The 14135-nt window shown below is 69.9% G+C and overlaps 1 protein-coding gene across 1 annotated transcript; it reads right to left on the minus strand.

The window, feature by feature from the left end:
• Positions 1-4778: 4778 nt before the first annotated feature.
• Positions 4779-13977, minus strand: LOC128903959 (sodium/potassium-transporting ATPase subunit alpha-2). Its single transcript, XM_054187834.1, has 10 exons — positions 13836-13977; positions 13592-13742; positions 12402-12570; positions 12145-12299; positions 11929-12052; positions 7714-7859; positions 5933-6063; positions 5729-5830; positions 5519-5610; positions 4779-4917 (listed from the first exon to the last, which is right to left on the minus strand). Exons 1-10 carry the CDS (start codon positions 13964-13966, stop codon positions 4889-4891), a joined length of 1230 nt encoding a protein of 409 aa, XP_054043809.1. The 5' UTR covers positions 13967-13977; the 3' UTR covers positions 4779-4888.
• Positions 13978-14135: the final 158 nt, after the last annotated feature.

The raw sequence follows: 14135 nt of genomic DNA on the forward strand, positions 1-14135 counted from the left end.
CACCTGTGCAGGCACCCCAGGGGTCCCCTGGGGGGACCCACCAGTGTCCCCAGTGCCATATGGCTGTAGTTGCCCATCCCACCAGCATCCCTGGTCCCCACCAGTGTCCCCAGTGCCACATGGTTGGAGCTGCCTGTCCCATCAGTGTCCCCTGGTCCCCACCAGTGTCCCCAGCGCCACACAGGTGCAGCCACCTGTCCCACCAGTGTCCCCAGTGCCCCACCAGTGTCCCCAGTGCCATATGGCTGTAGTTGCCCATCCCATCGGTGTCCCCTGGTCCCCACCAGTACCCCCAGTGCCACACGGGTGCTGGTACCCCAGCCCCAGCCCCCATCCCACCAGCATCCCGTTGTCCCCACGGCGTCCCCAGCGCCAGGTGGGGTCCCGTGTCCCCCCCCCCCCCCCCCCCCCGACCCCGTGCCCACCTCCAGGACCAGCTCCTCCATCTCCTGGTGGCGCTGGGTGCCCCGGTCGCCGCGGGGGGGGCGGTGGTGGAGCAGGGCACCACCGGGAACCGCTTCAGCAGCGCCTTGTAGTTCTTCAGGGTGACGGGCAGCACCCGGTCCAGGCCATCGGGGGTGGGGAAGTCCAGGCCCTCCCTGGCCCCCCCCGGGCACCCGGCACCAGCGCCAACAGCGCCAGCACCCACCTCCACAGCCCCATCGCCCGCCGGGTGGACACACGGATGGGGACGGGCAGACGGACGGGGACGGATACACGGATGGGGACGGACAGATGGACAGGGATGGACACACGGACGGGGATGGGCAGACGGACAGGGACGGATACACGGATGGGGATGGACAGATGGACAGGGATGGACAGACGGACGGGGACGGGCAGACGGACGGGGATGGATACACGGAGAGGGATGGACACAGGGATGGGGACGGACACACGGATGGGGATGGACACACAGACAGGGATGGATACACGGACAGGGACAGACACACGGATGGGGGACGGATACACGGATGGGGATGGACACACGGATGGGGATGGATACACGGATGGGGACAGATACACGGAGAGCGGGGACAGACACACGGATGGGCGGGTGGATGGGGCCCAAGGGCAGATATGGAGCTGCAGAGGCAGACGGACAGACGGACGGGGACAGAAGGGGACAGCACTCACGGACAGACAGGGACAGGAGTTGGGGACAGACAGACGGACAGATGGGGACTGGCCTCAGGGACAGGTAAGGACGGACAGACGGACAGCGGGGGACAGGACTCACGGACGAGCAGGGAGGGACACACGGCCAGGGGACGGACAGACGGACGGGCGGACAGACAGAGATGGGACCCACGGACAGACGGGGACAGGACTCACGGACGGGTGGGGACGGACGCACAGCCAGGGGACGGACAGGCAGCCCTGGGGACGGACAGACGGCCCTGGGGACGGACAGACGGCCCTGGGGACAGACGCACGGCCCTGGGGACGGACGACAGCCGCAGGGGACAGACAGACAGACAGACAGAGCCCCGGGGACAGAGGGACGATGCAGGGACGGACGGACGGACGGAGCCCGGCTGGGACCAGCGCAGGGGACGGACGCGCAGCCCCTGCCTGGCCCCGGGAAGGGGAGGGGGGGGGGGGAATGGGGGGGTGGGACACAGCCAGACCCGGCCCCCCCGGGGAGTGGGGGGGGACACAGGGACAGACACGGCCCCGCCGGGAGGGGACAGAGGGACACAGCCGCCGGGGGTGGGGGGGTGTGTGTGTGTGTGTGTGGGGGGGGGGGTTGGACACAGCGGTCCCTTCCCTGCCCCGAAGCGACCGAAGGCACAAAGTGGGGACAGTGGCCCCCTGACCACCCCCTCCCCCCCCCCCCGGCTTCGTCCCCGCACCTACACCGGGTGCGGGGGGGTCTCAGGACCCCGAAGGGGGGGGGGGGAAGGATCCGGCCCGGGGGGGGGGGGTGCGTGTGTGTGTAGGGGGGGCTCAGCCCCGTCCCGTCCCGCCGGCCCCGCTCCAGCTCCATATTAAGCCAGGAAAGAGGAGCCGGCGGGGGCGGGGGGGCACAGCGCGGCGGGGGGGGGGGGGGGGGGCTAAAAATAAGGAGCCGAGCTTGGGGTCACCAGCGCCGGGCCCCAGGGACGCCGCAGGGACCGGGGGTGCGGGGGTGGGGGGTGGGGGTGGGGTGTGCGGTGGCCGGTCCCCAGTGGGTGCTGGGGACCCCCCTCGGTGGCCGCTCCCCCCCGCCCCAGCCTTGCCCCCCCCCCCCCCCCCCCCCCCCCGCCCCCTTAGAGTCCCTGCTTGGGGACAGGGACACACCAGAGCTGGCCCTCAGGGCACCAGGATGGGGGGGGGGGGGGGCTGGGTGCCCCCATCCCGGGGACACTGGGTGCCCCCCACCCCGGGACCGAGGGGACCCCCCCCCCAAGCCCCGCGGGTGGCAGCTGCCCGGCTCTGTCAGGGAACCGCGGGGGGGGACACACACACACACACACGCGGTATTTTGTCCACCTCGTCCCCCTGGGATCGGGGTGACAGCCCGCTCTGCTGAGCACTGAGAAGTGGATCCCCCCCCGGGGCTGCGGGGGGGGGGAGGCAGACCCCCCCCAGCACCCCCAGGGATGAAAAGCTGGGGGGGGGGGGGGGGAGCTTCTCCCCACAAGCCAAGAAGCCACCGGAGCCAGGACCCCCATATCGGGGAGGTGGGGGGGCCCGGGACCCCCCTGCAATGAGTCGTGGGTGCCCACGATCCCCGTATCGGGGAGGTGGGGGGGGGAGGTGGGGGCCCCGGGACCCCCATGCCAAGGCTTGTGGGTGCCCAAGACCCTCATTGGGGTGCCCAGGACCCCCCGGCAATGAGTCGTGGGTGCCTAGGACCCCCGTATCGGGCAGGTGGGGGCCCCGGGACCCCCATGCCAAGGCTTGTGGGTGCCCAAGACCCTCATTGGGGTGCCCAGGACCCCCCTGCGATGAGTCGTGGGTGCCCAGGACCCCCGTATCAGGGAGGTGGGGGCCCTGGGACCCCTCTGCAATGAGTCGTGGGTGCCCAGGACCCCCGTATCGGGGAGGTGGGGGGGCCCAGCACCCCCCTGCGATGAGTCGTGGGTGCCCAGGACCCCCGTATCGGGGAGGTGGGGGGCCTGGCACCCCCCCTGCCAAGGGCTGTGAGTGCCCAGGACCCCCATTGGGGTGCCCGCGACCCCCCTGCCAAGGGCAGTGGGTGCCCACAACCCCCGTACCAGGGAGGTGGGGGGGCCCGGGACCCCCCCTGCGATGAGTCATGGGTGCCCACGACCCCTGTATCGGGGAAGTGGGTGTCCGGGACCCCCCCAAATTAGGGAGTGCCATCAAGTCATGGGTGCCCAGGACCCCCATTGGGGTGCCCGGGACCCCCCCTGCCAAGAGTCGTGGGTGCCCAGGATCCCCGTATCAGGGAGGTGGGCGCCCGGGACCCCCCCCGCCAAGAGCCATGGGTGCCCACGAGCCCCATATCAGGGCGGTGGGGGGCCTGGGACCCCCATGCCACCACCCCCCCCCCCCGCCAAAAGCCTTGCCCCGTGTGCAGGGAATTGGGGGTGCTCAAGACCCCCCCCATCTTATAGAGGTGGGGGGTGCCTGGGATCCCCTGGGGGGGGGGGGGGGGGGCTGTGGGTGCTCTGGACCCTCGCAGGTGGGTGCTGGGGGTCCCGCCCCCCCCCGCGAGTCCCCCCCCCCCCCCCAAACCAGCCCCGGTTTCGGGTGACTTCGGCGCCTCCTCATTTTTAATCCCGGGCGACACCGAAACCCGGCGGTGACACCCGAAACCCTGCGCCCCCCCCCCCCGGGCCCCCCCCCTCCCCCGTCGCTGCTGACTCAGCAGGGCCGGGGCACCCCCCCACCCCCCTCCCCCGACCCCCCTCAACCCCCCCCCGACCCCCCCCTCGCGGAATGGGGACCCGGGCGTCCGGGGGCAACACACACACACGACAGCGCACCCCCCCCCCCCATGTCACCTTGTGCTGGGGGCGGGGGGGGTGTCCCCAGGGTGCTGGGCGGCGGGGGGGGGGCGACAGGGGGTTATTGCTGCTTCATTGCGGGGGCTGAGGAATGATGGGGGGGGGACGGAGAAGCTGCCCCCCCGGGGTTGGTTTCCGGGGGGGGGGGGGGCAACCACCAGGGGGCGCTGCTCGATGGGGGGGGGGGGGGGAGACATGGGGGGGGCCCACACGGGGACATGGGGGGTTTGAGGAGGACATGGGGGTATGGGGAGGGACGGGGGAGACACGGGGGGGGGGGGCACGAGGGCATGGGGGGACATTGGGGGGGACATGGGGCGGGGGGGGGGCACCAGGACATGGGGGGACACACGAGGACATGGGGGGGCATGGGAGGACCCGTGGGGGGGGGGACATGGGGGGGGGGGGACACGGGGACATGACGGGGCATATGGGGACGGGGGGGGTCACGGGGACATGGGGGGGCATGTGGGGACATGGGGGGGCATTAGGTATCAAGGGAGGGACGCGGGCTATCGGGGGACACAGAGGACATGGGGGGGGGGGGACAGAGGACATGGGGGGGGGACATGGAGGCCCGGGGGGGGGGGGGGGGGAGGGGGAGGCAGCCGGGCTCTATCCCTCCCCCCGTGCCCCCCATTCCCCCCCCCCCAGCACAGACGAGGGCACGAAGGGGTTAAACTCTTTTATTGCTCTGAAGGTGGGGGGGGGGGCGGTCTGGGTGTTCCGGGGGGGGGGGAGCAAAGGGTGCTCCCCCCCCTCCCCCCACTCCCGTGCTCCTGGGTTCCCCCCCAGGCCGGGGGTGGTGGTGGGGGGGTCCCGACCCCCCCCCCCCCGCCACGTCGTGCCCGGCAGCGCCAGCCCCCGGGGTTAGTACGGGGGTGTGGGGTTGGGGAGGGGGGTGCGCCGGGGGGGGGCCACATGGGCATTTAGTAGTAGGTCTCCTTCTCCACCCAGCCTGCAATAAGGGGGAGGGGGGGGCGATTTAGGGGTGCCCCCACCCCCTGGGTCCCCCCCCACCCCTTGGGTGCCCCCCCCCCCCTCCTCTGGGTATCCCCTTTTTCCATGGGGGATGATCCCCATTTTCCTGTCGTGTCCCCCCCCCACTCCCTGGGGGGGCTCCCTATGCCTCTTGGGTCCCCCCCCCCCCCCGCTTCTCTGGGTCCCTCCCCCCCCAACCTCCCTGGGTGCCCCCCCCCAACCCGGGCATCCCCCAACACCCCCCTCCCCTTCCTCCCCCCACGGTGCCCCCCACTCTTTTGAGTGCCCTGAAGGTGATTTGGCGGGGGGGGGGGGGGGGGAGCATCTGCTTTGGGGGGGCAGGGAAGCGAGACGGGGGGGGGGGGCTGTGCCAGTTGGGGGCGGGGGGGGGAAGGGGGGGGACGGGACACCTGCAGCGATGACTTTGGGGTGCTGGAGCCGGGGGTGGGGATTTAGGGGCAGAGCCTATAGCTTGGGGGGGGGCGGGGGGGAGTTTGGGTCCCGAATGGGGGGAGAGCGATGGTACCCACGGTTTTGGGGGGGGGGGGGTCCGAGGTGGGGGGGGGTGTCTCACTCACCGCCGGGGTAGCGGCGCAGGATGAGCTTGCGCACCTCGTCGTAGGCGAAGATGAGGAGGCTGTAGGGGAAGGCGCAGAACCACCAGGTGACCCTGGGAGAGAAGAAGGTGGTGGGGGGGGGACACACAGAGAGAGAATTAATGAAGGGGGGGGGGGCAGGGTGTGTGTGTGTGTGTGTGTGTCCCCCCCCAAAACCCTTCCCGGACTCACTTGAGGGGGTACATGCGCAGGGCCACCCCCATGCCGGGGCAGTAGGAGAGGAAGGCGGCCAACGCCGTCTCCTCCAGCAGCCCGAAGATGAGGATCTTATTCCTGCGGGAAAGCCAAATTTTGTGTGTGTGGGGGGGGGGGGGGGTGTCAAATCACCGTGGGAGGATGGGGGCACCCATGGGTGGTGGGGGGGGGGGCACCCACTTCATGCCCTGCTGGAAGACGGAGTTGCGGCGGGTCTTGCAGATGATGAGGTCGGCCCATTGCACCACCACGATGCTGGCGAAGAAGGCGGTGTGGCAGGTGAACTCCACCACCTTGCGCTGCTCGTAGGTCTGGGGGGGACGGGGGGGGACGGGGGGACATGGGGACACACACACGCACGTGCGTGTGACACATTCCGCCCCCCCCCAAACACCCCCCCACCGCCCCCCAACTCCGCCGCCCCGGGGGCAGGGGCGAGTGGAGGCGCGGAGCACGGGGCGACGGGGTGCAGCTACGGCCGCAGGCGGGTGCACGGGCGTGCAAGGGGTTTGCACAAGTGTGCGGGGGGGGGGGGGGGGAAGGGGAAGGGGAAGGGGGGGGCGAGGGCACGCGTGTCCGAGCGTGTGAGAGGCCGCACGCGCCCCGGAGCGTGAGCGAGCGTGCGAGGGAGCAGCTGAGCGTGGGACGGCCCGTGCAAACGTGCGGGCACGCGCGTGTGCGAGGGCTTTGCACAAGCGCGGGGGGGCGAGGGCACGAGGGGCATGTGAGGAGTGCACAAGGGCACACGAGGGGCGCGCGAGGGCGCACAAGGGTTGTGCAAGGGGTGCACGAGGGTACACAAGGGCGCACGAGGGATGTGCAAGGGGTGCACGAGGGGTGCACGAGGGCACACGAGGGGTGTGCAAGGGGTGCAAAAGGGGTGTGTGAGGGGGGTGCGAGGGTGCACGAGGGTGTGCGAGGGGCACACGAGGGTGGTGCAAGGCACGCACAAGGGCTGCACAAGGGGCACACGAGGGCGCGCGAGGGTGCACGAGGGGCGCATAAAGGCACACGAGGGGGATGTGAGGGTGCACGAGGGTGCACGAGGGGTGTGCAATGGGCGCACAAGTGGTGTGTGAGGGGGGGTGCGAGGGGTGCATGAGGGGTGTGTGAGGGGAGTGCACAAGGGTGCATGAGGGACGCACAAGGGGTGCACAAGGGTCGTGCGAGGGCTGCACAAGGGGCACACGAGGGGGGGGTGAGGGTGCACGAGGGCGCACGAGGGGTGTGCGAGGGGGGGTGCAAGGGGCACCCAAGGCACGAGGGCTGCACGAGGGGCGCGTGAGGGGTGTGCAAGGGGTGCACGAGGGGCACATAAAGGCACACGGGGGGGGGGGGGGGGGGTGCGAGGGTGCCTGAGGGCACAGGAGGGGGGGGGTGCGAGGGTGCCCGAGGGTACACAGGGGGGCGGGGGGGGCGAGGGAGCCCAAGGGTACATGGGGGGGGGGGTGGGGGGGTGCGAGGGTGCCCATGTCCAAGGGTACAAGGGGTGGGGGGTGCGAGGGTGCCCGTGGGCACACAAGGAGGGGGGTGCGAGGGTGCCCGAGGGTACACGGGGGGGGGGGTGAGGGTGCCCGAGGGCACACAAGGAGGGGGGGGTGCGAGGGTGCCCGAGCGTACACGGCGGGGGGGGGTGGGGGTGCGAGGGTGCCCAAGGGTACACGGGGGGGGGGGGGAGTGGGGGGGTGCGAGGGTGCCCATGTCCGAGGGTACTGCGAGGGTGCCCGTGGGCACACGAGGAGGGGGGGGGGATGCGAGGGTGCCCGTGGGCACACGGGGTAGGGGGGGCGAGGGTGCCCGAGGGTACACGGCAGGGGGGGGCGAGGGTGCCCGAGCGTACACGGGTGGGGGGGGGGCGAGGGTGCCCGAGGGTGCCCGAGGGTACACGGGGTGGGGGGGTTGCGAGGGTGCCCGAGGGTACACGGCGGGGGGGGGGGCGAGGGTGCCCGCGGGACACGCACCCACTCCTGGCCGTAGGAGTCCTCCAGGTCGTTGGTGGAGCGATCGTCCCACGCCAGGCGGATGCCCACCAGCGTTCCGGGCAGGAACCCGTTCTCCGCCAGGATGACGAAGTAGGTGAAGAAACCGCCCAGCGCCTGGATCATCCCTGGGGGGGGGAGGGGGGGGGGGCACCCCGGGGTCAGGGATGGGCACCCCAGGATTGGGAATCGGCACCCCGGGGTCAGGGACAGGCACCCCAGGATCGGGAATGGGGACCCTGGGGTGGGCACCCCCAGGATCAGCAGCCTGGGGTCAGGGATGGGGGCCCCGGGGTGGGCACCCTCGGATCAGCAGCCTGGGGTCAGGGATGGGCACCCCGGGATCGGGAATCAGCACCCTGGGATCAGGGATGGGGGCCCCGCGGTGGGCACCTTCGGGATCAGCAGCCTGGGGTCAGGGATGGGCACCCTGGGAACAGCGATGGGCATCTCAGGATCAGGGATGGGCACCCCTGGATTGGCACCCCGGGATCAGGAATCGGCACCCTGGGATCAGGGATGGGGACCCTGGGGCGGGCACTGCCGGGATCAGCAGCCCGGGGTCAGGGATGGGCGCCCTGGGATCGGGATTCAGCACCCCGGGGTCAGGGATGGGCACCCTGGGATCGGGAATCGGCACCACGGGATCAGGGACGGGCATCCCAGGATCAGGAATCGGCACCCCGGGGTCAGGGATAGGGACCCCGGGATCGGGAATCGGCACCCCGGGGTCAGCGATGGGCACCCTGGGAACAGCGATGGGCATCCCAGGATCAGGGACAGGCACCCCCTGGATTTGCACCCCGGGATCAGGAATCGGCACCCTGGGATTGGGGATGGGGACCCCCGGGGTGGGCACCCCCGGGATCAGCAGCCCGGGGTCAGGAATGGGCACCCCGGGATGGGGACTTGGCACCACGGGGTCAGGGATGGGCATCCCAGGATCAGGAATCGACACCCCGGGATCATGGATTGGCATCCCAGGATCGGGAATCGGCACCCCGGGATCAGGGATGGGGACCCCGGGATCAGGAATCGGCACCCCGGGATCAGGAATCGGCACCACGGGGTTAGGGATGGGGACCCCGGGGTGGGCACCCCCGGATCGGCACCCCAGGGTCAGGGATGGGCACCCTGGGATCGGGAATCAGCACCCTGGGGTCAGGGATGGGCATCCCAGGATCAGGAATCGGCACCCCAGAGTCAGGGATGGGCATCCCAGGATCGGGAATCGGCACCCCGGGATCACGGATGGGCACCCTGGGAACAGCGATGGGCATCCCAGGATCAGGGATGGGCACCCCTGGATTGGCACCCTGGAGTCGGGGGTGGGCACCCCCGAATCGGCACCCCAGGGTCAGGAATGGGCACCTTGGGATTGGGAATCAGCACCCCGGGGTCAGGGATGGGCACCCTGGGATCAGGGATGGGGTCCCCAGGATCGGGAATCGGCACCCCAGGATCGGGGATGAGCACCCTCGGGATCAGCACCTTGGGGTCAGGGTTGGGCACCCCGGGATCGGGAATTGGCACACCGGGATCACGGATCGGCATCCTGGGAGCAGCGATGGGCATCCCAGGATCAGGGATGGGCACCCCTGGATTGGCACCCTGGGATCAGGGATTGGCACCCTGGGATTGGGGATGGGTACCTCCAGATCGGCACCCTAGGGTCAGGGATCGGCACCCTGGGATTGGGGATCAGCACCCCGGGATTGGGGATGGGCAACCCAGGGCCAGGGATTGGCACCCTGGGATCAGGGATCAGCACCCCGGGAAGATGGATCGGCATCCCGGGATCGGGGATCAGCACCCTGGGAGCAGGGATGGGCACCCCAGGATCCGGGATGGGCACCCCAGGATCAAGGATGGGCACCCTGGGGTCAGGGATGGGCACCCCCGGATCGGCATCCCAGGGTCAGGGATCGGCATCCCGGGATCGGGGATGGGCACCCCGGGATCTTGGGGTGCCACAGCATGGCCTTGATCTCAGGTGGGTGCTCTGGGGTCACCGATGGGTGCCCTGGTGTCACACAGGGGCCAGGGTGCCAGCTGGGGGGGGGGTCCCCCGGTATCTCTAGAGGGTGCCCTGGGGTCACCAGTGGGTGCCCTGGGGTCACTAGTGGGTGCCACCGAGAGCACTGGTGTCACACGGTGTCCCTCATGCCAGCTGGAGGGGACACCCCGGTGTCACCAGTGGGTGCCCTGGGGTGGACCTGGGAGCCCTGGGGTGACAAACGGGTGCCTCTGTGTCACACGGTGCCCCTAAGAGAGCTGGAGGGGACACCTTGGTGTCACCAGTGGGTGCCCTGGGGTGCCACTGGGAGCCCTGGTGTCACACGGTGCCCCTAATGCCAGCTGGAGGGGACACCCCAGTGTCACCAGTGGGTGCCCTGGGGTCACTAGTGGGTGCCCTGGGGTGGCTCTGGGAGCCCTGGTGTCACACAGTGCCCCTAATGCCAGCTGGAGGGGACACCCCGGTGTCACCAGTGGGTGCCTTGGGGTCACACGGTGCCCCTAATGCCAGCTGGAGGGGACACCCCGGTGTCACCAGTGGGTGCCCTGGGGTGGACCTGGGAGCCCTGGGGTGACAAACGGGTGCTTCTGTGTCACACGGTGCCCCTAAGGGAGCTGGAGGGGACACCTCGGTGTCACCAGTGGGTGCCCTGGGGTCACTAGTGGGTGCCACTGGGAGCTCTGGTGCCACACGGTGCCCCTAATGCCAGCTGGAGGGGACACCCCGGTGTCACCAGTGGGTGCCTTGGGGTCACACGGTGCCCCTAATGCCAGCTGGAGGGGACACCCCGGTGTCACCAGTGGGTGCCCTGGGGTGGACCTGGGAGCCCTGGGGTGACAAACGGGTGCTTCTGTGTCACACGGTGCCCCTAAGGGAGCTGGAGGGGACACCTCGGTGTCACCAGTGGGTGCCCTGGGGTCACTAGTGGGTGCCACTGGGAGCTCTGGTGCCACACGGTGCCCCTAATGCCAGCTGGAGGGGACACCCCCGGTGTCACCAGTGGGTGCCTTGGGGTCACACGGTGCCCCTAATGCCAGCTGGAGGGGACACCCCGGTGTCACCAGTGGGTGCCCTGGGGTGGACCTGGGAGCCCTGGGGTGACAAACGGGTGCTTCTGTGTCACACAGTGCCCCTAAGGGAGCTGGAGGGGACACCTCAGTGTCACCAGTGGGTGCCCTGGGGTCACTAGTGGGTGCCACTGGGAGCTCTGGTGCCACACGGTGCCCCTAATGCCAGCTGGAGGGGACACCCCGGTGTCACCAGTGGGTGCCCTGGGGTGGACCTGGGAGCCCTGGGGTGACAAACGGGTGCTTCTGTGTCACACGGTGCCCCTAAGGGAGCTGGAGGGGACACCTCGGTGTCACCAGTGGGTGCCCTGGGGTCACTAGTGGGTGCCACTGGGAGCTCTGGTGCCACACGGTGCCCCTAATGCCAGCTGGAGGGGACACCCCGGTGTCACCAGTGGGTGCCTTGGGGTCACACACGGTGCCCCTAATGCCAGCTGGAGGGGACACCCCGGTGTCACCAGTGGGTGCCCTGGGGTGGACCTGGGAGCCCTGGGGTGACAAACGGGTGCTTCTGTGTCACACGGTGCCCCTAAGGGAGCTGGAGGGGACACCTCGGTGTCACCAGTGGGTGCCCTGGGGTCACTAGTGGGTGCCACTGGGAGCTCTGGTGCCACACGGTGCCCCTAATGCCAGCTGGAGGGGACACCCCGGTGTCACCAGTGGGTGCCTTGGGGTCACACGGTGCCCCTAATGCCAGCTGGAGGGGACACCCCGGTGTCACCAGTGGGTGCCCTGGGGTGGACCTGGGAGCCCTGGGGTGACAAACGGGTGCTTCTGTGTCACACGGTGCCCCTAAGGGAGCTGGAGGGGACACCTCGGTGTCACCAGTGGGTGCCCTGGGGTCACTAGTGGGTGCCACTGGGAGCTCTGGTGCCACACGGTGCCCCTAATGCCAGCTGGAGGGGACACCCCGGTGTCACCAGTGGGTGCTCCGGTGTCACAGGGTGACCACGGTGCCGGCTGGGGGGAAGGCGGGGGGGCGGGGGCTCTCCCTTGGTATCTCTAGCGGGCGGCCGGTGTCAGCGGCGGGTCCCGGGGCTGGGGCTGGGGCGGGTGGCAGCGGTGTCCCCGGTTGTCCCCCCCCCCGTCCCGTCCCCCCCCGCCGTCACCCACCGATCTGCCCGTAGGCCATGCTGATGAGCCGCTCGTTCACCAGTTTGTCGGTGCGGGGGTTGCGGGGCTGGCGCTTCATGATGTCGCTCTCGGCCGCCTCGTAGGCCAGCGAGATGGCAGGGACCTGGGCCGGGGTGGGGGGGATGACGGCGAGGTCCCTCACCCCCCCACTTTGTCACCCACCCCACCCCACTCCCCCCCCGGCCCCGTCCTCACCATGTCGGTGCCCAGGTCGATGCAGAGGATGGTGACGGTGCCCAGGGGCAGGGGGATGTTGGCGATGATGAAGAGGAGGAAGGGGGTGATCTCGGGGATGTTGCTGGTCAGGGTGTAGGCAATGGACTTCTTCAGGTTGTCGAAGATCAGGCGGCCTGAGGGTGACAGCGGGTGACAGTGGGGGGGGGGGACGGGACGGTGACGGGCACCCATCCTGTGGGGAGGGGGAGGAAGGTGATGGAGGGTCCGGCCCCAACCTTCCTCCACGCCGGTGACGATGGAGGCGAAGTTGTCATCAAGGAGGATCATGTCAGCCGCCTGCTTGGAGACGTCGGAGCCGGCGATGCCCATGGCGATGCCGATGTCCGCCTTCTTCAGCGCCGGGGAGTCGTTCACCCCGTCCCCCGTCACCGCCACGATGGCACCCTGGGGACGCGGGGGGTCAGGCACGGCGGGGACGGGGACAGGGCACGGGGGTGGGGGTGTTGTGGGGCATGGGGACACCATGGGGCACGGGGATGGTGGCACTGTGGGGCACGGGGATGGGGAACACCACAGGGATGGGGAACACCACCAGGCAAGGAGAGAGACACCATGGGGATGGGGACATCTTGACTTGAGGCACAAGGATGGGGACACCCCAGGGATGGGGAACACCATCAGGCAAGGATGGGGACACCATGGGGATGGGGACACCTTGAGGCACAAGGATGGGGACACCCCAGGGATGGGGAACACCACCAGGCAAGGATGGGGACACCATGGGGATGGGGACACCTTGAGGCACAAGGATGGGGACACCATAAGGATGGGGGACACCATGGGGCACAAGGATGGGGAACACCACCAGGCAAGGATGGGGACACCATGGGGATGGGGACACCTTGAGGCACAAGGACGGGGACACCCCGGGGATGAGGAACACCACCAGGCAAGGATGGGGACACCATGGGGATGGGGACACCATGGGGCACAAGGATGGGGACACCATGGGGATGGGGACACCCCGGGGATGGGGAACACCACCAGGCAAGGATGGGGACACCATGGGGCACAAGGATGGGGACACCATGGGGATGGGGACACCATGGGGATGGGGACCACCACCAGGCAAGGATGGGGACACCATGGGGCACAAGGATGGGGACACCATGGGGATGGGGACACCCCGGGGATGGGGAACACCACCAGGCAAGGATGGGGACACCATGGGGCACAAGGATGGGGACACCATGGGGATGGGGACACCCCGGGGATGGGGAACACCACCAGGCAAGGATGGGGACACCATGGGGATGGGGACACCTTGAGGCACAAGGACGGGGACACCCCGGGGATGAGGAACACCACCAGGCAAAGATGGGGACACCATGGGGCACAAGGATGGGGGACACCGTGGGGCGTGAGGACGGGGCAGGGGGACAGGGCGGGAGGGGGGAGGTGACACCTGGCGCTGGCAGCCCTCCACGATGATGAGCTTCTGCTGGGGGGAGGTGCGGGCGAAGACGATCTCTGTGTGGTTCTTCAGGATCTCGTCCAGCTGCTCCGAGCTCATGTCCTTCAGGTCGGAGCCATGCACCACGCAGGCCTTGGCCTCCCTGCCCACCGCAGCCTCAGCGGGGGGCACCGCACCCCACGGACTCCCCCCCCACCATGGACACCCCCCCCCCTCCACCGGCCCCAGGACCTACCGGGGGTTGACCTGGCTGACGGGGATGTTGAGGCGGGCGGCGATGTCCTCCACCGTCTCGTTGCCCTCCGAGATGATGCCCACCCCCTTGGCGATGGCCTTGGCCGTGATGGGGTGGTCCCCGGTCACCATGATCACCTGGGGGGGGCGGTGCGGGGGGGGGGGGGGGCAGGGGGGAACGAGACACGGAGGGGGTGACACCCTGCTCGGGGGGTGCAGGGATTGTGGTGGGGGGGACACAGGGGGTCTGGGGGTACAGGATGGGGGGGGGGGACAGCAGTGACCCCTGCTCGGGGGGGGG

Source organism: Rissa tridactyla, unplaced genomic scaffold (assembly GCF_028500815.1).
Source record: "Rissa tridactyla isolate bRisTri1 unplaced genomic scaffold, bRisTri1.patW.cur.20221130 scaffold_782, whole genome shotgun sequence".
NCBI lineage: Eukaryota > Metazoa > Chordata > Aves > Charadriiformes > Laridae > Rissa > Rissa tridactyla.